At 40.5% G+C, this 21147-nt stretch overlaps 6 protein-coding genes across 6 annotated transcripts; 4 read left to right on the top strand and 2 right to left on the bottom strand.

The window, feature by feature from the left end:
• Positions 1 to 3629: 3629 nt before the first annotated feature.
• On the top strand, positions 3630 to 5414 carry PCOAH_00047230 (Uncharacterized protein; the record flags this gene model as incomplete). The annotated part of the gene is made up of 1 exon (XM_020061507.1): positions 3630 to 5414. The coding sequence occupies one exon, from the start codon at positions 3630 to 3632 to the stop codon at positions 5412 to 5414; it is 1785 nt and encodes a 594-aa protein (XP_019916152.1).
• A 38-nt stretch (positions 5415 to 5452) lies between these two features.
• Positions 5453 to 7137, top strand: PCOAH_00047220 (Histone-like transcription factor; the record flags this gene model as incomplete). The annotated part of the gene is made up of 2 exons (XM_020061506.1): positions 5453 to 6797; positions 6908 to 7137. 2 exons carry the CDS (start codon positions 5453 to 5455, stop codon positions 7135 to 7137), a joined length of 1575 nt encoding a protein of 524 aa, XP_019916410.1.
• Positions 7138 to 8263: 1126 nt separating this feature from the next.
• PCOAH_00047210 (Uncharacterized protein) lies at positions 8264 to 8806 on the bottom strand (the record flags this gene model as incomplete). The annotated part of the gene is made up of 1 exon (XM_020061505.1): positions 8264 to 8806. The coding sequence occupies one exon, from the start codon at positions 8804 to 8806 to the stop codon at positions 8264 to 8266; it is 543 nt and encodes a 180-aa protein (XP_019916602.1).
• A 1165-nt stretch (positions 8807 to 9971) lies between these two features.
• PCOAH_00047200 (Leucine carboxyl methyltransferase) lies at positions 9972 to 12157 on the bottom strand (the record flags this gene model as incomplete). The annotated part of the gene is made up of 6 exons (XM_020061504.1): positions 9972 to 10337; positions 10480 to 10851; positions 10957 to 11019; positions 11131 to 11195; positions 11469 to 11557; positions 11752 to 12157. The coding sequence occupies 6 exons, from the start codon at positions 11817 to 11819 to the stop codon at positions 9972 to 9974; spliced, it is 1023 nt and encodes a 340-aa protein (XP_019916907.1).
• A 3104-nt stretch (positions 12158 to 15261) lies between these two features.
• Positions 15262 to 16130, top strand: PCOAH_00047190 (Uncharacterized protein; the record flags this gene model as incomplete). The annotated part of the gene is made up of 2 exons (XM_020061503.1): positions 15262 to 15754; positions 15904 to 16130. The coding sequence occupies 2 exons, from the start codon at positions 15262 to 15264 to the stop codon at positions 16128 to 16130; spliced, it is 720 nt and encodes a 239-aa protein (XP_019916639.1).
• Positions 16131 to 18811: 2681 nt separating this feature from the next.
• Positions 18812 to 20544, top strand: PCOAH_00047180 (Triosephosphate isomerase; the record flags this gene model as incomplete). The annotated part of the gene is made up of 3 exons (XM_020061502.1): positions 18812 to 19274; positions 19618 to 19789; positions 19904 to 20544. 2 exons carry the CDS (start codon positions 19678 to 19680, stop codon positions 20536 to 20538), a joined length of 747 nt encoding a protein of 248 aa, XP_019917044.1.
• Between the last annotated feature and the right edge of the window lie 603 nt (positions 20545 to 21147).

Here is a 21147-nt window from a genome sequence, read left to right as displayed (position 1 = left end):
TGCTTCGCGCGTAAATGCAACTTAGTTTTTTTTCTTTTTCTTTTTTTTTTTTGTTGTAGCTTTGTATGTGTAGTGCATACGAAAGAAGCGCGGGGAAGAAACTTGTGCCCAGTTTTGGTGTGCGAGTTTGCGTACATTTTTGCGTACACTTTTGCGTACAATTTCGCGTACAATTTCGCGTACACTTTTGAGTACATTTTTGCGTACAATTTCGCGTACACTTTTAGTGTACGCAGCGTCGCTATAGGATCACCAATCGGTAGAAGCAAATAATAAGTAAAATATGGTACATGCCAATAGGCGAACCGACGAACGGACAACCAATCAGGTTTATTTCTTAAGAAGCGCACTCATACGAAAGAATGCTATTTCACGTCCCAACTTTTTGGGCGTGAAGAAGGAGCAATGTTTCTCTTCCCAACGGCACTTCTATTTTTATGTTCATTTCACCTCAGTTCTTTCATTTTTTTAATTTATTTACGCTTGCTTTTTCTTTCAAAGTAATGAAATAAAAACGACTTCCTCCTCTACAAAAGCAGAAAAACGATAAAAGGAGGAAAAAGTTTCCTCTACATGAAAATTCTGAAGTTCTTTTCTGTTTGTCTGAATGTTGAAGAAAAATTTCGTGTCACATGTACATGCATGCGCGTACAAACATACTTTTTTTTTTCACGTGATTCTTTACCATTTTCTGTACTTGTACTTTTTCGCTATTTTTCCGAACTTCTATTTTTTTTCGTTTTATTATTATGTTATTTTTTCTTTTTTTCACTTATGTGAACGTGGACGCGCAAACTAAAGAGTACGCGTATATACATGTATACACATGAGAAAAGTGCAAATGTAAAAATAAGCAATAGAGAGAAAGCAAAACCCGCTTTTACACATGGCCTAATTCTTTTTCAATTTTTTCTCTTTTAATTATTTACAAGTGTGAAGATGTCGATATGTGAAATGTACATGTAACATCACATACATGTGTATATTTTTTCAAAACAGCGCTTTACGCTTTGTGTTCTTCCTTTTTTTTTCTTTTTTTTTTTGCCCTTTTTCTTTTTTATGCCAATTCGTTCGATTTTATTGATGCAAGAATTAGGAAAAAGGGGAAAGTGAAAAAAAATTAAATCCCACAAACTGGCGCCAAGTGGAATACCTGCAAGTGACATAGAACAACTTGTGAGCAAACAAATATCCAGCCAATTCGGCAAAATTGGAAAATTCAGAAAATTGAAAAAAATTCAAAATAACCACAAAAAGGAAATTTACTCAAAAATTCCGGAATATACCAACAATTTCCCCTACATTCCACTTATCTTCCATGATGCCCGATGGTATAGCCTAAATGCTAATGGCTTAAGTAAAAAAGAGAAGAAGGGAAAAGGGAAATTTTTTCTACATACCCCATTTACGCTGCTAACATAGAAGCAGCAGTTTACCACGAATCGCCTGAAGAATACACCACTTTTTTTTTTTTCTGTTTACCTTTTCTGTAAAAAAATGCATAAAATCTTCTTCAGTAATTTTGAAAAAGAAGTACATAAAATTTTCATGCATCATCCCTTGTAACTTGTTTCAAACGAAGTGTTACACAGACGTTCATGTGTGTATGATGAACGCACAGATATATATTTTCCACATTTTGTGTGTGTACGTAATTTCGTACCCCTACTTGTATCACGCCTTTTTATAAGGCTCTATATATTTTTATAACGAAATCCCCCCTTTTTCCTCCTCGCCAAGAAATTCTGCTGTACCGGTAAGACGCATATATAATTACAAAGTGCCTGTCCAAATGTGCACAAACGGATTTAAATAATTCCGAATATACGTATGCATCTGTGCACATATGTACACAAGTTCTGTCCTACCACGCTACCCTCAGTTGCTCCGTATTTTACCCGTTACGCAATTGTTTTTTTTTTTCTTCTTCTTCACCCGTAGCTTTAATTTTGCATATCTATTTTCCCATAGAGGCACATCCGTGGGTATAAGCTACCTGCGCCCGCCTTATGCAGGGGGGATAAGCTTAACGGTTTTCCCCCTTTACAGTGATAATTCCACGTGGAAATTCCCACCACATCGAATATTTTTACCCCTTTGTTTTCTTTAAAAGTGCAGTGATATGTATTCTAATGTTCAGTTTTAATTCACATGTGTCCTTTAATATAGTCACCCGTTTGTAAATGCGCGACGAATTAGTTTACATTCCCATGCTTGCGCGTTGGCCTAATGCGGACGTGGGTGTATGAGGAAAATTACAAGTGTTGTGTATTTATTCTTTTTTTTTTTTCTGTTTAATGGGATAATGCACAAGTACTTTGGCAGTGGAACATTTCTATTTCGCTCCGTCACATGTGCATGTGCGTACACACCCTCTGGGGGCACCCTTTGGAGTACTCTTTGCGCGTACCTGTGCGTACGGTCTGCACGTACCAGTGGATAAGTCATTCCTCCTAATTTTTTAAAAGTCCTCCTGGTCGCTAAATTATAGTGAACACTTGCATTACTTGTTTGTACAACCCTTTCGCATCTCCACTTATCCGCACGCTTCTTTGTTTGCATGTTTTTTTTTTTTTTTTCCACACAATTTTCTTGCTTGATCATGCAAAAGTGGTAGAGAGGGAGCGTGGAAAAGGACAGAAAGGGGGCAAAAAAGAAAAAAGAAAAAATGGAAAATCGGAACAGTAGTGGGGAAACGCACTCCATTTGTACTTGTGTGGCGCTGTTCCCCAATAGTCGCTTGGAGGATTAAACATTTATGTACACTTTTTGCCTTGCCCCCCCCTTTCCCTCTTTTTTCTTTTTCCACATGTTAGTGAAGTTTTTCTTCTAGAGTAATTCTACTAAGCTCCTCACAGCGGTCTGGAATTAAACAAACAGAAGTGTTGTAAAAGTAGTAGAACAGAGGAGAAGCATCACGCACTCGTGGTCCTTCACATGGCCAGACTATAGCGTTAACATCACATTCCACTGAGTAACAACCCCCCAACAGGGGAAGACGCATTTGTGTACATTTTCAAACTGTCCAAATAGTTGTAAATCCCAGAATGACCATCAGGTAGAAGTAGAGGACGCCCTTCCTTCCCGAATGGTTAACTGTTTAACAGATTTTATGAATCCACCCAAGACATAGTTGTGAAAGACACCATACATGCATATATCCAAGTGCATACTTGTTCAGCACACATTACTGTGGCACATTGTTTCCTCCAAAATTGTAATATTATTTTTCGTTTTCTCCCCTTTTTGTTAACAAGGCCTAGGTCGATTTTCTAAGCCGCCTTGTTTTTACAACCCCATACATTATTACTCACTACTTCCGAAGTGTACATAAATGTAAAAGGGCGACCTGAAGTCGAGATAGCCATCACGCAAGTTCCAGCATATACAAATTGCAAAGGCAAATTGCAAATGCAAATTGCGAATGCAGTTCTATTCTTAACATTTCGCTCTACCAATTATTAACGAATTAATTTTTTCGCACACTTACTAAGTCGTAGTGTGTGAGGAAGCTTTGATTGTTTAACCTGGTGGGCCAGTCGCCGTGTGTTCGAATATTTCTCCGTTTTTTTCTTTTTCCTTTTTTTTTTTTTTTTTTTCTTTCCTTTGTAACCGCGATATATATAGATATGAATGTAAAAAACGATAAGGATGATGAGGTTGAGACCTTTTGGAGAAACCAGCTAGACGAAATTTCAAATATGGGTACCGAAGATTTAAAAACCCATAATTTACCCATTTCTAGAATTAAAAAAATTATGAAGGAAGACGATGAAATAAAAAGTAATCAGATGATTTCAGCAGACACCCCTGTTCTTTTGGCCAAAGCTTGTGAGCTCTTCATTATGGAGATGACTAAGAATGCGTGGAAGTATACAGAAGAAAGCAAACGAAGAACACTGCAAAGACAGGACGTGATTTGCGCTGCTTGCAAAAGAGACATTTTTGATTTTCTGATAGACACTATACCGATAGAGGAACGGATAAAACTTAATAATTTAAATGCCAAGGAGAACTCCAAGAAGAACAACAACAGCAGCAGTAGCAGTGGTAACGGCAGTGGTGACGGTAGCCAGGGTGGTGGAAACGACAGTGGTGGGAACGACAGCAGGGACAATCAAGACCTTGACCACAACAAAGTCGACTTCGACACCCTGAAGCAGTACTACAATATGTATTCTTCAGCCTGCGATGACAAGGACTCAGTGAACTTGCAGGAGTTCAATGATGAGCTTATCGAAATTGTGGAACTCGTCGAGAAGGAGTTACATGCAGCAAATGCCTTGACGCCCGAAAGCGGGACAGCCGTCAATTTGGCAAAGCTGCGCGAAGTGGCGAAGGAATTAGTTGCCAGTTTAAATGCCTTGTACAAGAATAGCAAGCCAGTTAACGCTTCGAGGCCGCCAAACAACCAGGCTGTCGACTTTGCAAACAACCTGTTCTTCTGTTTTAACCAAAACAGCCATTTGAAAGGGGAGAACTCCAGCTCCAACAGTAACGATGGACAGTGCATATACAACACGAAAGGCTCCGACGAGACGCATCTCAATAGTCTCAGTAGCAGTGGAAACCAGTACACACAAGGAAACGGAATAACAAAATACAACACTAGACGCAGCTGCAGTAGTAACAACCAGGGATCAACAAGTGAGTATTTCGCAAACAACAACGTGAATGCAAACCATGCCAATTTAAAATGCTATTCATGCGTTAAGGATAATATGGCCAGACAGGGTAAGCAGAAGTATGGAAAAAACATGCTGAACGAGTCAGGCGATTCCTACCAGGAGATGGACACAAGTAAGCACGCAAATAAGCATGCAAATAAGCGTGCAAATAAGCGTGCAAATAAGCATGCATCTATGCCAGCAAGTAGAACAGTGAACATCCCTAGTACTTCGCAAAACAGGGACCTTGTCCCAGGAATCATCCCGTCCTACCAGGAATTGGAGGAGCTGAAAAATAAATACCTAAATGCTATGAAGACAATGAATCTTCCCAAAATATCCGACATTTTGAACATGTCAAATTTGTCTAACGCATCGAATGAAAATGGCCATACTAGTGACAAGAACTGTAATGGAAACATCCTTTTGAACCCTAATTTGTACCTCACTTCGTTGACATCTTTGTACAATGGAATGTCGTCGACACAGTGTGCACTGGCTCAGCACAATTCGGTGAACAACAGTGAGATGAGGAAGCCAAAGGTCGGTGCGAACAAGCGAACCGTGCAGGTCCAACAGGTGAAGGATGCAAACACGCGTGGTGCAAACACGAAAAATGCGTACCCCAACAACCGACGACAACAATCCCGCAAGAGCGATGTCAAATCAAGTGACAACATGAACCCGCAGCAAAATTACCTCAATAATTGCCACCCCCCGGATGTAACAAAAAGGGGACCAACCTAATCAGCAGCCATATTCCCAATGGTAACCTCATAAACAACATGCAAAACGTAAGTTTAAACGACTCAACCGTTAGAAAGAACAACAGCCCCCTCCCGTCTTGCTCTTCCCCCCTGGATCACAGAAATGCTCAAAACGGTGAACTGCCCAAAATAATGCCAACAAAAATGATAACCAGGAGCCAAACGAACTCGCTCGAAAAAAAAAGGTACTCAAAAGATAATCTCACCAAAGAAGACAACACTCTCCTAAACGATGGTAACAACCTCCCAAAAAAACGAACAAGGAGAACAAACACAACAAACACAACAAGCAAAACAAACACAACAAATACCACAAACACAACAAAGCGAACAAACACAACGAAACAAACAAACACAACGAAACAAACAAACACAACGAAACAAACAAACACAACAAAACAAACAAACACAGCAAAACAAACAAACACAACAAACAAACGAACAAGGAGAACCAAGCAAACAAACAGAACAGATGAGGTTATGAGTTTAAACAGTATTCCCACAGAAGCAAATGTAGAAATAAATGAATACGTGATAAATAATTATTTTAAATTGAATAGCAGTGGCATTACTACCACCAGCACCGCAACATCTACCCCCGCCACCAGGGCAAACACCAGGGCAGGCACCAGGACAGGCACCAGGGCAAGCACCACGGTAGGCACCACAGCAGGCACCACGGCAAGCACCAATATCAGCGCTATTCAGAATCGTAAAAATAATGGGGATCACAACGCACTTGTGGGTCACAACCGAATAAATAATGGTCTGCTACACGAAGGGTTACTCAAGGGGGTGATACTGAAGGGTGGGAAAATAAACGAGGAGCAGCCTAACGAAGACCGAATGAACAAATATATCTTCAGCGAAGATCTCATCAAGGAGGATAAGGTGAAAGAAGACGCGATCAACGATTGGGTTATAAATAGGGATCACCTAGAGAACAGCGCCAACTACCGTAAATCCAACTTCCATAATACCAACTTCGAGGATGCCTACTTCGATAGTGTCCTGTTCGATAGCGCTCTGATGCATAGCTCTGAGTATGATAGGGACCGCTTCGATAGTGCCAACTTTGACAACGCTCAGTTTGATAGCCAACTAGAGAACAGCCAAACGGATATAAACCACCTTCCCAAGAATTCCCCCCAAAAAAACAACCTTCCGAACAACAAATTAGTTAACTACTACAGTAGCCTCCGAAGCCTCTACTTAACTGACAACCTAAATAGCCAGATGAGCGATCAAATGAGCGACCAAAAGAGCGACCTTATCGGCGACCATTTGAATGGCCGCCCAACGGACTGCATGACAAACCGAATGGCAGAAAACGCAAAAAACGAAAATTTAAATAACTCACAAAGTACAGGAGCAAAAAAATATCGCCGTAAATAACATTAACCAAAATATAGACAAACAGCGTCGCAAAAAAAATACCACCGTAAATAGCATTAACCAAAATATAGACAACAGCGTTGCACAAAAACCTTTTAAGTAGCGTCACGCCAAACGTGAAGCTAAACCTACAGTCCCAGATGTACGAGAACCCTAATTCGCAGAGCGTTTCCTACCAACCGACTCACCGACTCACCAACACACCAACACACCAACTTTCTGCACAAGAAAATAATTATGCTTGTGATTATAACCCGCAGCAATATCACAGCAACAAGGTGAAGGAAAAAACGAACTCCTTTTTGTGAGCGTCTCCCGCGTAAAAGGAAATCAAAAAAAAAAAAAAATGGGGAGAAATAAACGCAGATAGGGTGAGAAAGAATGGAAGGCCACAAGGAAGGCGCATGCAACGCCATGCGATCAGTGTTGTACGAGCGTACAACTGCTAGCCTGATTTTTATAGCAACTTGTACCCATTCATCCAGAACGCACGTCCAATTAGCACCCGCACCAACCCTCACGTGGTGAGAAGCCCATCATCAGCACACGCCATCACCACACACACACACGCACGACAAAACATTATTGTCATCTCCCCCCTCCTCCTTTAATCATATCACTTTAGAGAGATTATTAACGAAAAATTAAGACATAATTTTTAAGATTTATAATTTTGTTAAATGCTCATAGGAACGAGCTATTTATCACACCCTGGCGCCATATGCACGAAACTGTATATGCGCAAAGTCATATATGCATACACGTACAGACATTTTTTTTTTTTTTTTTTTTTTTTAAACACTTTCACGAATAAATGAGGGAAAAAATCGCTTACCTTTTAAATAAACTTCATCTCATTACAGAGAAGGCGTCGCTTTTTAAATGATAAGTCCACTTTTCGCTACCTCCCCGTTCGCGCAAAACGAGCGACGGTTGACACGTGGCCGCTCGGCGCTTGCACATAGATAGGACAAAATGGGAACACAGTCATACCACTACGAAGGGTCTATTTTTCTATTTTTTTCACAAATAGGTAGTTAATGCTGGTATGTTTTTTTCACTATGCAAGAAACAACGTTGTCATTTTGTTTTTTGGTACACATTCGTCCCCGGAAAGGGGACACTCCATCCTCACGCCTTTACCAATTTGTTGAAAGTACCAATTGGGATGCGTAAACTTTTTTAAAAAAAACATCACGTATGAGGTTAAAAGGGAAATCCATTTGTTAGCCATAAAACGGGGAGAAGCTACAAGTGCACCACAAATGGGTGTCTTAAATTTTGTCCCCATCGAGCGGGTGAAAAAAAAAGGAAAAAAAAGGAGGCGCCGTGTGCGAGCGCCCGAACGTTTTCAAACACATTTATTTGGCACCACCGGGGGGGCAAATTTTGTCCTTTCTTCGTCATCTTCCACTTCTACTCCCCCTTGGCGACTTAAACCTCCAGCGGCTCACTCGGCTTCACATATCCAATGCTCTCATAATACTTCTGCATGTACTTATGCGAATTCTTCTCATAATATGGGTCATCGACGCCGTACTTTGGGACCTCAAAGAAAAATGGGAACCTTCCGTAAAACTGAACCCGCTTGGGGCGAATATTCATAGGGTCCTCATCCTGGTAATCTGGTTCGTTGTCTATCAGGGAGGCCTTAAAAGACTGGCTAAAATTTCTTAACCAGTGGTTGTAGTAGGGAACTGAGTACGCATGATGCTGGTAACGATCCACAATGTTTCTTCTCTTGTCCTGTCTCCTAAAATGAACGTCTGGGTTGAATAGCAAATTCCTCATCAAGACGGAAAAAGAAATTGCCACTGCATAGTACGAAATAAAGTAGTAGTTGTACTGACTCGGGTCATTAAACCAGTTGTTGTAACTCTTTTTGAAAAAATATTTCAGCAGCTTGTTATCTGTGTAGCATCCATTGAAGTTCCGGAAGAAGTTGAAGTAGTGTTGCGCGCTTTCGAAAATAAACATGGTTGGCACAAGTTTTTTTTTAGCTGCGGATGGGAGAGGGGTGTTCAAATGACATAATTCTCTGTCAAGGGGGCACTCGCCAGTGTGCTATAATGGTAACCCTCTCCTCAATCCTTCACACTTGCGCTGTTAACATGGGGAGGTCAACATGGGTAGGGGGGGAATATCAAAGTGTGGCAAGGAACAATGCAACAATGCGAGAATGCTCATATGGGAGGAAAATCCACACTTGTTCATAAACAAAGAGGTAAATTAAAAACGAAAAATTCTCGAACGGATAACGAATATTGTAGGCGCGTTTTTTCTTCTCTGTGTTTACTTAATTTACCTCCCTTTTGTATTGCACATTTTTTTTCCTTCCATTCGTGCGCGCGAAAAAATGCATACATAATACATACATACATGCATAAATATATACTTCTTTTCCCGTTTGACATACGGCAGGAAGCCTTCGCCGCGAGAAGCAGTTCATTTTAAACTTGACGCAAAATTTCACGCTGACGTTTCACTTACACGCCGCACCGAATTTCACCATGAAGTACGCACAAGGCGTGTAAGTGCTCAGTGACAAGTATGCGAATATGCACGCACTCAATGGGAAAAGATACCCATTTGTAATATATTTTTTTCCATTTTTACGTACCCAGTTGTTCCCACTGAGACTGCTGATGTGCAGACGACAGCATGAAAATTTATCCTTTCGATAACCCATCCAAGCGAAAAAAAGAAAAAACAACCAAGTGAAATAAAGCGCAATATAACGCTGTAACTTGTGTACCATTTAACCCGTCGCGTGTGCTAAGCACCGTGCTAAGACCGTGCACATATGTAATCCCTGTTTGGTCGAATTCGAACATTCATATTTTGCCCCCTCAAAATTGTGCTGCCCTTTTGACGGTGAGCATCTTTTCAGCATAACCTGCCACGTGGTACATAAATACAAATAATGCCAAAACGAATAGGTGTGCCCACCGTGTTGGTACATTTACACGGGAACGAGTTTCGCATGATAAGCAGGTGTAGTTTTATCTATCCGTATAGCGGATAACAGGAGGGACACTAAAAAACAGAGAAGCGATGCAGTGGGCAACATTTCACGGAGGGAAAGACAACCGAGCGGTTAACACTAAACATATGACACCACAACACGTACTGTAAGTGTCGCTCACCCATTTGGAGAAGATCCTCCCAATCCTTCCTTTATGTTCTTTAAAAAAACATACAATCCATTCGTGCTCAAATGTTGGGAAGCACTAAACGCAACGAGGATGAAGTAATGGTTCTGTAATAACCTCCATTCTTCAAACTCATCAAACATTTCAATTTTTTCAATTTTTTTTTTTTCATCCAAATTTAAGTGATAATCGTAAATTTCGTTCATGTCACTTATGTAGACATGACTCCATCCCAGGGACTTGAATCTGCAAAGTTGCTTTTCCAAATTGTCGTACTGGAAGATGCTTTTCAGTTCTATACCTCTTTGGCTAAAATTGCTTATCATCACCTTTCCGAAGGCGGTGTCTGGGTTAACCTTGCAAGGGAAGGGAAACAGGGAACATAGGATGGTGTGTAGGGGGGGAGAAATGATAATTCGGCGGATTAATACATCTCGAAAAGTTGCCTCTTCCGCTGAGCGATCAGTTCGCCGTTTCTCTCACCACTCATCGAGGTACCTGTTCGTACACCAACATGCATGAGGTGCCTTTCATAAGGCCAGCCAACGTTTTTATTAAACTGTCGCTGCTAGATACCTCCAAATAAATTAATACGCACTCGCAAATGAACAAAGTGGGGATCGAAAAGTCGAACCCACAACTTGTTAGGTGCTTCTCCAGGAGTGTCGAGTTGTTCAGGTCCAAGGAAAGCATTTTGTAGTTTGCGCAATTGATGAGATCTGCCCCCATGTTAGCTTTGCTTTCTACGTCGCCCTGATCAACTCCCTTTAGAAAGGCCTTCAACTCATCGACGTGGTTTATTATGTTCGCCTTTTCCCGCAGCAGTTCATGGAAATCTATTTCGTAATAGGTCGCATTTTTCTGTCGTTCCTGTGGGTGAGAACAAATGGTACAAGATTTTGTTATTTGGCAGTTCGAAAGCGCTTTAGCTCATTTCCATTTTGTGCTTTTTATTTTAATTCGTTTCCCCCTTACACTTATCCAAAAGAAGGTGGTGTCCAAACCGGCTCCGATATTCACTACCTGAACGGGTTCCTCCTGAAAGGGGTGTCCAATTCGTGGGGACGTTTATGCACATGGTGGAGTAGAAATATACGCATGCACTCAGCACCACCTCAATGAATCCGATTTTGTTGCTCCGTCAATTACCTCCTTTAGGGACTTGAAAAAGAGCTCAATGTACTGCCTCATAGCAGCAACGCGGGCGTAATAGCCTTTCAAAAGGGCAGAAAAGAAAAAACGGTAGATAGATAAATTAACAGAACGGGATATACAACAATCTACAATAACGGACGCAAAAGTTGTAGAAAAGGACGTGGTCAGCTAAGCTGGGAAAAGGACCCCCTAGCCGGCTGGCCTACTTCCCTGACGTCACTTGCTCTATAAACATTCATGCGACAACCCGTCTGCATCAACTGCACACGTTAATGCGTCCGAAAGAAATATCTTAACGCGCCTCAATTTTGCAAACGCTTTTATTCACAAACCCCTATTTATGAGTGGACTCCTTTTCTCTACCCTTTTGACAAAATATTTTAAGAACGGGTCCGAGTAATATCCTAGATTGACGGCGGAACTGAGGGAAGAATGGGGGGGAGGAAATACACACCTCACATGTCTATATGGTTGTGTGTGCAGCGGTGGAACCTATGCACACCGCAGGAGAGTATATCATTTGGTGGTCTCTTAAACCAGAGCATGCTTTTTCTAGCTCGCTTGTCTTGCATTTTATTTTTTTGTTATTTCTTTTTTCCCCCTTTTTTGTGTAACAGTTTGCTACTGGCCGCCTCGTGGGTAGTGCCCTGCACTCGGGCGTTGGGTGATTTTAACGAATTCATCTTGGCTTTCCGAATCTGCGTCCTTTATTTATATATATTTTTTTTTTTCTTCTTCTCGATCGAATGAGGAAAGGCTAGAAAAAAGAGGGGCAGGACTTAATTTCTTGGGACAAACTTCTCATTTTTAAAACGCCCCGTAAAAAGGCAAATAAGAAATGAAGTTAAACTGCGCCTGTACACCTAGCATGATACACGTACATGCACAGATTGGAGTAGAAGTTCTTTTCCCATTTTTTTCTTTTTCAATTCTGTCCCCAGATAAGCTAGCACCCGTCATAGAAGGGGCTTAAATGTGCTGGCTCCTTTTATCATATTTTTTTTTTATTTTATCGTTTTTTTCTTTTTACAGCGTAACCTGTTCAGTTTCGACCTGCACCAGGCGCCCATAAAGCATGTGATGGTAGCCCATTTGATAATAACCAAAAATACAAATGAATAGTTTGTCGCACATTTTCAGGAGGACCTTGCGAGCCAATCCTAGCTGAAGCGTACTTCCTATTTGCCATTTTGTGGCAATTTTTCACTTAATTTCCCCCCTTCTAAGCCTGACATAACCCCGCACAGGGGAGCCTGCACGGAACTACAGTCCTTCCACGTGTGGAATGGGGAAATCCTTCTGACCATAGTCACGAGGAAGTGCCAACATGTAGTAGAAGCTACATGTACACCTGTGGTACTCCATCTGGTCAAAACCTTTACAGTTTATTTATTTATTCTTTCTTCGCCACCTAGCATAAGTAAATTCGAATGTGTCATATATACGGCTGGGTAATGCTTACCGAGAACTATTTTCGTTCGCCACCGGGAACATATTTTTCGCCCCCCACTCATGTGCGGTCCTTAACCCGGGCCCCACATACCCAGTCCTGCAGTTCACACTGCAAACACATTCACATATATTTCGGTGGAATGCACAAAACGGTGGATGATTAGGCGAGACGACATAAAACTACGGCGTCGAATCCAGGCCAGATCAGCCTTTTACACCCTGATATTCTCTTAAAAGGAAGGTGCTCTGTAGAAACAGTAGCATTTTGAATTGTTCTTAAACAGTGGGGAACACGGCAATATATTCACTCATTTGTCTTTCCCCTGGTGTACAAAGAACTCAATGTTCTCAGCAGTAACTCTTTCTTTTCGTCCCTCCTCCACTGTGCATTTACTCACCAAAGCGTTTATCCAATGCGATGACCTCCATCCACAGGGACAAACACATAAACATATATACACTCATGTGTAAGTCCCCATTTTTTCTGTCCCTTTTCCGTTTCATCAACGATCACCTACTATGAGCCTCACATCTCCCACTGCGCAATTTACCATTAGGCCTATTTTAGCATCTTCGAGGTTACTTTTTTTTACGTTCATTTTGCAAACCACCCTTTTTGTCACCTCGCCTGGTATACACACAACTTGTGGAAACATAGTGGAGTGGAACTACGACCCACTTGGGGGGGAAACGAAGATGCACACCAAATTTTTTTTCTTTTTTTTCGCTCTCCTATCAGCTTGATCACACATCCGTGCATGCACATCCACATAATTGCGGAAATGCTTCCTTCTATATTTCCTCTAAATTGATAAAAAATGTTGCAACTTTCTCGTGCAACAAAACATGTGCTCCTTTGCGTGTTACTGGAGTATTCGCTCGCCATTTTCTGCACCTTCCCCTTGGCCAGAGAAGTTAAGCACATAACCATTTGCAAAAAATTCCCCTCCCCCATTTGGTCATCATAAGGGAAGAATCACATTCCCTCGAAAAAGGCAAAGATGAGCATATGCCCATAACGGTAATGTTATACACAGAAACCTTTTAAAAACTCTTGTCTCACACATATGGATATACAAATATACCTTTTAAAGGAACAACTTTTGCTCTCTCCATGATGCTACATTCCCTGCTTTTCCGCTTATGCGTGTTGCACAAAGGGAAAAAAAAAAAAAAAAAAAAAAAAAAGAGCCTCGCAAAAAGAAAGGTGAAAGACATCTTATTTAAATGAATTTTTTACGAAGCTTCGGGAAACTGCGCAAAACTTCGCGCAACCTCCTTTGCTTAATTGCATTTTTTCCATGTGAACAAATTTACGTTCCTTCCCGCTTGTTTTATCCTTTCTTTTCCGCTTCTTCATCTTTTCCCCCTCATTTATTTGCTTATTTTTTGATGCATTATTCGCCCAATAAATTACTTTAAATATATATATTTTTTTTTTAACATGTATGCATGGCCCCCTTAATTTTTTTGCTCATGCAATGCACAAGCAATTGAGTTCATTGCCTTTGCAGTGACTTTGCAAATCCCTTTTTCCAAAAACACTACATACGTATGTGAGCGTATACAAGAATAACGCGCAGGAGTCCCTTTACTCGGCGCGTATCCATACGTACCAAGGTGCGAAGGTACATACATTAATTTGTGCATACGCGTATGTATATATGGCACATTGAAGTATCCGCATTGCCTTTTAAAAACAAGCCCTCCTTTTTAAAAATGAGAAAATAAAATTAAGGGACAAGCTATATCTTCGTGGTTCCCGTTTATAACAATATGCGCAAAAGCTTTTAACTTTTGTTCTTTTTTTTTTTTTTTTTTTTTTTTTTCCGAATTCGTGTTTGCGCTTTTGGCATCTCTCATTTTCGTTCCTCAACCATTCATCATTCATTGCTCATCCATTGCTCATTCATTGCTCGTTCATTTCTCATTTTTCGCTTCGCAGTTCTTTTCTTTCTTCCCACTTACCATCCCATAATTTTTCCCCATTCGTTAAGTCCCCCTTGCGAAAAAACGCATTCCCAACATTATGCATATGCATATGCGTATTCGCGTATGTTCCTCCAAGGTTGCATGTACTTTCACTTGCGTTACACCTAGGTCGTACACCCAGCGTGCGTGCACGCTCTGCGCTCACCCACCCGTATTAGGTTAATGCTTAAGGAGAGCAGCCATACTTAGCACTGAGCGCCTTCACACCACAGCCGCACGGTATGTAGGCACATATATTTACGCTTGCATATGTATGTGAACAAGTGCATGCACAACCCAACGAACAACTAAGCGAACTTTGGAGTGAAGCTGGGCCAACTTGCGTACACGGGATAAGCACATTGAGGCACCGTTTCTCAAGGACAGGAAGGAGCGAAGAGAGGTGAACGTACAAAGTGGTGATTGGCGAAGAGAACGTAGCGATAACAGCGAAACGACGAAGGGGCGAAAGGTGCAGAAGGAGATTGACTTCTAAAAGACCGAAAGGGAAGAAGGGAAGGAGGCAAGTAACCCAGGCCGAGAAAATCGCACAAAAAGGGGGGAACAAATAAGCAGCAACATAGTAGCAGCGAAATAGTAGCAAAATAGTAGCCGCAGGAAGGGCAACATTGATAAGCATTGCCGCAACACCACCCTAGACACAACCATAGGCACAGTTATATACCCCCCGCTAAGGCAAAAATGAAGCTGCTAAAAGTGAGCCCCGAAAAAAACATAGAATTCCCTATGGTGCATTTCCAAGCAGTGACGCAAGTAGTCAAACTAGAAAACATAAGTGACAGGAAGGTGGCATTTAAAATAAAAACGACTGCACCAAATAATTATCTGGTTAGACCATCGTTTGGCCTAATTAACGTAAAAGAAACAATAGATATACAAATAATATTACAACCCTTATCCGATAAGGACAATATTTCAAATGATAAATTTCAAGTGCAGTGTCTAAATGTGGATGATAATACCACTGTCGATAAGCAGTTCTGGGTGACGGTTAATAAAAATGAAATACAAGACCATAAGTTGGTCGTTGTGCTGAACGACGAAAGTTCCTCCAAAGGACCACACTCCTACCTCCCCTCAAACAATAACCCCCTCTCGGATATTCATAACAAGAGTCACAATTTAAATTACGCCGAACATAGTTTAAATCCGGACGATCCGAACATGGCGGAAGGTAAAAAACAGCGCATGTGTCAACGTGCATGTGCAACCATGCATATACATGTACCACTGTAGAGGCATATGCCAATTGGTACGTGCACTTATGCTATAACACCTGCCCACCCTCATATTCGTATTTTTCCCCAATCCTACCCCATGAAGGCATAAAAGGTGGCCTGCCAGGTATGCAGAGGAAGTATCACGAACTCCTAAACTACTGCGTTTTTGTGGATAAACAGAAAGCAGCACTGGAGAAGGAAAACGAAAGTTTGAAAAATCAACTCAAGGCATATAACAGCAACTGTAACAAGCTTTTCGCCGACAATAAACTTATACCCCTAATCATTGTTATGTTGGCCGTCGTTACCAAGTATATGGGATATTGGTAAAGGGAGGAAGGCCTGCCCCGCGGGGAGGACACGATGCCCTCTTCTTCATGTTATGTGATCCTTTCTTACCGTGTGCCATTCCGTGTGGACGACATTAGCATATATGTGAGAGAAAATAACTCACCAGAAAATTTCCCAACGTTCCAGCATATAACGTGGGCAAAAGCGCACACACACGGGAGATATACAGTGCAAATACAACTCCACCCATTGGAACGAAATGGAAGGGAAATATTAAGGAAGGTTAGAAAGGACGGCACATCATTCAGTAGTGAAAAAATTTACCAAGTTAATTTTATCACTATGTAATTATAACCCCAATCTGGGTTACCATTCATATGACAGTTTGTACATTTGAAAACGTGGAGGTGTAATGTGTTAATGATTTTCCCGAAGATCCTATATTTAAGGAGGAAAACCCCAACAGAATTAGAAGAAGTAATGTGTAAACCCTGCGACCCCCACCCCTGGGGGTTATTATCCTGCCATTACTTTTTAAAGTTAAAATTGCATATACCATATTAGTGCGAAGAAGTGTAAACTATTTTATTAAAAAAAAAAAAAGGGAGGGAATAAGTGCCCCCACGCGCGTCACAAAAATGTGTATATTATTACGTACATATATATGTGCACATGGCGTAGTAGCCTGTGCAATTACGTTTCCCCAATTATCCTTCCTCCCTTTTTTTTTTTTTTTCTTCCTTTCTTTGCATTTGCCCTCTTCACAATTACCATATGTGCGTGCTCCTTTTTCCTTTTTAATTATATAAAAAAGTCCCCACTAAGTTATGTGCATGAAAATGACCAAGCATGTGTATGTGTGTGCATATGTGGAAATGTATACCTATATATTATATATTACACGTATGTTTGTACGAATATGTGCTCGTATGTGTACCCCCTTTTTTATAATTTAGTCCCTTTCTTCCATTAGCTTCGCACATTATGAATACCGCTGCCGCTAGCTCCCCTCCTTTTTTTTCCTCTCATTTCGTTGCATATTAATGTATTATTATTTTATTTATTATAAAAATATGTAAAATAATGATACCATTTTTTTTTTTTTTCTTGCATAAAAAAGGGGGTATATCATATTATGCGCTTCGTTATGTGTATCCACTTTGCGTACTTAAGCACCCCTACATGAGTGCATACTTACGTGTATATATATATACCTCCCCCCACACCCACACTCACGCACATGCACATTTACGTATACACACGTCCCTATATATGTGTGTGCGAAGCATAGGCAGTTTTTAAATGTAGATGATCTACATTTTTTTCAACCCCCCTGCGTACATTTGATAACAGACAAAATGTAAATAAAGTTTTTTTGTTTTTGAAGTTATACACAACTGGCAAATCATTAGCCTTAAAAAAATTTCCCCAAATTATCCCATTCCAGGGGAGAGAAGCCCATTCGGTTAAAGGGGGAGCCCCTTTTTGGGAAAGGTGTATATGCCCTATGACTTCTACGAGTAAAGGTTTAATGACGGAACGAACTTTCTCATTCCCTGGGCTACGCTCTGCGACTCATATTTAAGCGCTTTTTAACAATTGCCCATGTGGCTAAGAAGGGAAATTAATGTAGGTTTATATATACATATGCCCATACGTACATGTGTTCACGTGGAAGCTATTTTCTCCGACGAATGAAAAAACTGACATGGGCACACATGGCCTGGAGATTGATTAATTCGCATCCTTCTCTCCACCTTTCTAAAATCGTACGGTATGAAAAATTATACGAAAGGTGGGTACTAAAAAATGTGAAAAAAGGGGCCGTAAAACAGGCACAAAAAAGGGGGCATATTAAAGCGCACAAAAGAGTGTCACAAAAATCCGCGCAAACAGATGTGCATATAAAATGGTCATCCAAAACGAACGCATACATCACAACGGCAAAGTAGCATTCCCTTCCTTTGCGACTTTCCAAATTTTTCGATTTTTTTTCCTATTTTGGTGAAAACACATTTCGCGCGGTTTCCCACGCCTGCTCATTCGGCCTTTATAAAATGTCAGCAAAATAAAAAATCGGACAGGAAAGTCTACCCCTATATATAATTGTCCCCCTTGAGAAAAAAAAAATCGACACAATTTTACCGAATACGAAGATTGCTCCTCATGTGTACCTCTCTGCGAAAACATTAAAAATGTGTCATCGCCAAAACGAATCACTAACGGAATGAAAAAGCGAAAAAAAAAAAAAAAAAATGCCCCAAGTGATGCATATATAGGTGGCGAAGATGACACGCGGGGGGACCACTTTCCCTATAGGACATAGCTTCCACCCCCCCCAGCATGCTCATGCGTGCACTCTGTGTATACACATGCATATCGTGTAATAATGCCATACGAATATACATGCGCTTCTCTTTCTACACCTTTTTTCCTCTCCAAAAATACATAAATGGATACTCATTCCTATTTTGAAATTAAAATTTTCTTCTTCGATAATCATGCCAAATAAGAAAAGCTTGTTGATGGGTTTCCTTCCCATTCAATCACACCAGCGAATCAGCTGATCCACCAACTCCCTCACTCGGCTGTTCAATTCAGAAATGTCAATATATATTTATCGCAATTCGGGGTGTACCGCAAATGTGCACAAGTGCATGTGACTTCTTGGGCCTCTCCAAGAAAGGCACACCGCCGTACGTTGGGAGAGTTCATAGCCAGCGGCCACAAGGACGAGTACACAAAGATGGTACAAAATGGAACAAAAAATGTACCAAAAATAGGAAAGCTCCACTGAAATGTAGAATTCACAATTAAAAAAAAAAAAAAAAGCCACACGCCAAATTAAGCCAGAAAAAAAAAATGAACAAAAATAACTATCACTTCATTTCAAACAAATTTATAATACCTGGCTCGTCGTGCTCGTATTTACTTTTTATCCGCCATATAGTAAAACACTTTTTTTTAAAAAAAAAAAAAACACTTTTAAGTCCCCCCTTCTTCATATAAAATAACATCATTCAACAATTCAGTTTCTTTTAACAATCTTAAGAAGAACGATCTATATCGAAATTAATTATTCTTTCAGTTCCGCTTTTTTTTCTGTTCTTTTCAAAATTGTAAATTTCTCTTTTTATCTGCTTTCTTTCCAATTTTAAGTGAGCATCACTCGCAGGATTCAACGTAAGTTTTTTTTTTTTCTTTCTTTTGTAGAAATAATTGAGCTAAAAATGTATCTATACATATAAGGGATCGCTGTATGAATACATATGCTTAAGTATCTAAATATGCCTGTAAATTTATTTCTACATTTTTCGTACCGTCGTACACATACGCTAACACTTTTTGCAAATATGTGCCCATGCGTGCCCCATCCGCCAGGATACGCACAGAGAAATGAGTGACGGTGTGTCCACCGAATGAACGACTGTGTACTTGCTAAAATGGTTTCCTCCTTACATGCCAAACGTATCACCTGTTTGTTCACGAAAATGCTGACTCCATTCTCATTTTTCCCACCTTGAAGGCCCCCGTAACAACCACGATACGCTATACACATTACTAACGTCTAAATCCACCCAGCAAAATGACGAGAAAATATTTCGTATCAGCCAACTGGAAATGCAATGGAACCCAGGAAAGCATAAAGGCCCTGGCGGCGAGCTTTAATGAGTTGGACTTTGACCCCGCCAAGCTGGGTAAGTCACGCCGGGACGCACTGCGGTGCCGCCATGTAGATGGCTATGCAGGCGTGGTGATTGCTGCATGATGATTGTTCCATCTGAACTTTTCAACCTACCTTGCCACTGCAGATGTTGTCGTTTTCCCCGTGAGCGTGCACTACGAACTCGCCAAGAGCTTGCTGAAGCCAAAGTTCCACACAGGCATACAAAATGTGTCCAAGTACGGAAATGGGTCCTACACAGGGGAAATCAGCGCAGAAATTGCCAAGGACCTTAACATCGAATATGTAATTATTGGACATTTTGAAAGGAGAAAATACTTTAACGAAACGGATGAAGATGTGAAGGAAAAATTACAGCAGTGTTTAAAAAATAATTTAAAGGTTGTAGTTTGTTTTGGAGAGTCCTTAGAACAGAGGGAAAAAAATCAAACCATCGACGTGATAAAAAAACAAGTGAACAGCTTTGTTCATTTAATTAACAACTTCGATAATGTTGTTTTGGCATATGAACCAATTTGGGCCATTGGAACGGGAAAAACTGCAACACCTGAACAGGCCCAGGAAGTCCATAAGGAAATCAGAAATATTGTGAAGGAAAAATGTGGAGAAAAAAATGCTAACCAGATCAGAATTCTATATGGTGGTAGTGTTAATACGGAAAATTGTGCATCCCTCATTAAGCAGCAAGATATTGATGGGTTCCTAGTGGGTAATGCGTCTTTGAAGCCATCCTTTGTTGACATTATCAAGAGTGCCATGTAAAATAAATAAATAAATAAATAAATATGAGAGAGAGAGTGACCTTTGTAGGGAAGACCTCATCGTGATTATCCCAGCATCTTCACCAGCACAGAGGAATATGCAATCCCCGAACGAACCACGCTTCCGACGCCATACATCTGATAAATTTCTTTTCATAATAATAATGCATGAGATACCTCCGTGTCATCATTGGTACTCTTCAGCAGCTGTTACAACATATATATATATACATGTACAAATGCACACATAAATATACTTTTTCTTTTTTTTGGCGTGCGCGTTCCGTTTGTGATATACGAACCTGTACATATATCAGATCCATTTACACACATCGCATCGTTACATAATGCCATTTGCTTTATAAGAAAAAAAAAAATTTCACAAGTTAAAAAAAAAAAAACAAAAAAAAAAAGACGTCAACTTTAGAGATTCATAAAGGATGAAATAAGTAATTCATAATAACACTTCACTTTTATTTGAAGAGTGAACAAAAAAAGAATGAGCGGTCCCACGTGGAGGACGCCAAACGAAGGATAATGCGTAAGAATGAATAAGGGAATTAAGATAAACTTGCCAAACGGGGACATATAACGCACATATGGCACGTTG

Source organism: Plasmodium coatneyi, chromosome 12 (genome assembly GCF_001680005.1).
Source record: "Plasmodium coatneyi strain Hackeri chromosome 12, complete sequence".
Taxonomy (NCBI): domain Eukaryota; phylum Apicomplexa; class Aconoidasida; order Haemosporida; family Plasmodiidae; genus Plasmodium; species Plasmodium coatneyi.
The sequence above is the reverse complement of the archived record's forward strand: the minus strand, read 5'-3'. Positions and strand labels throughout refer to the sequence as shown.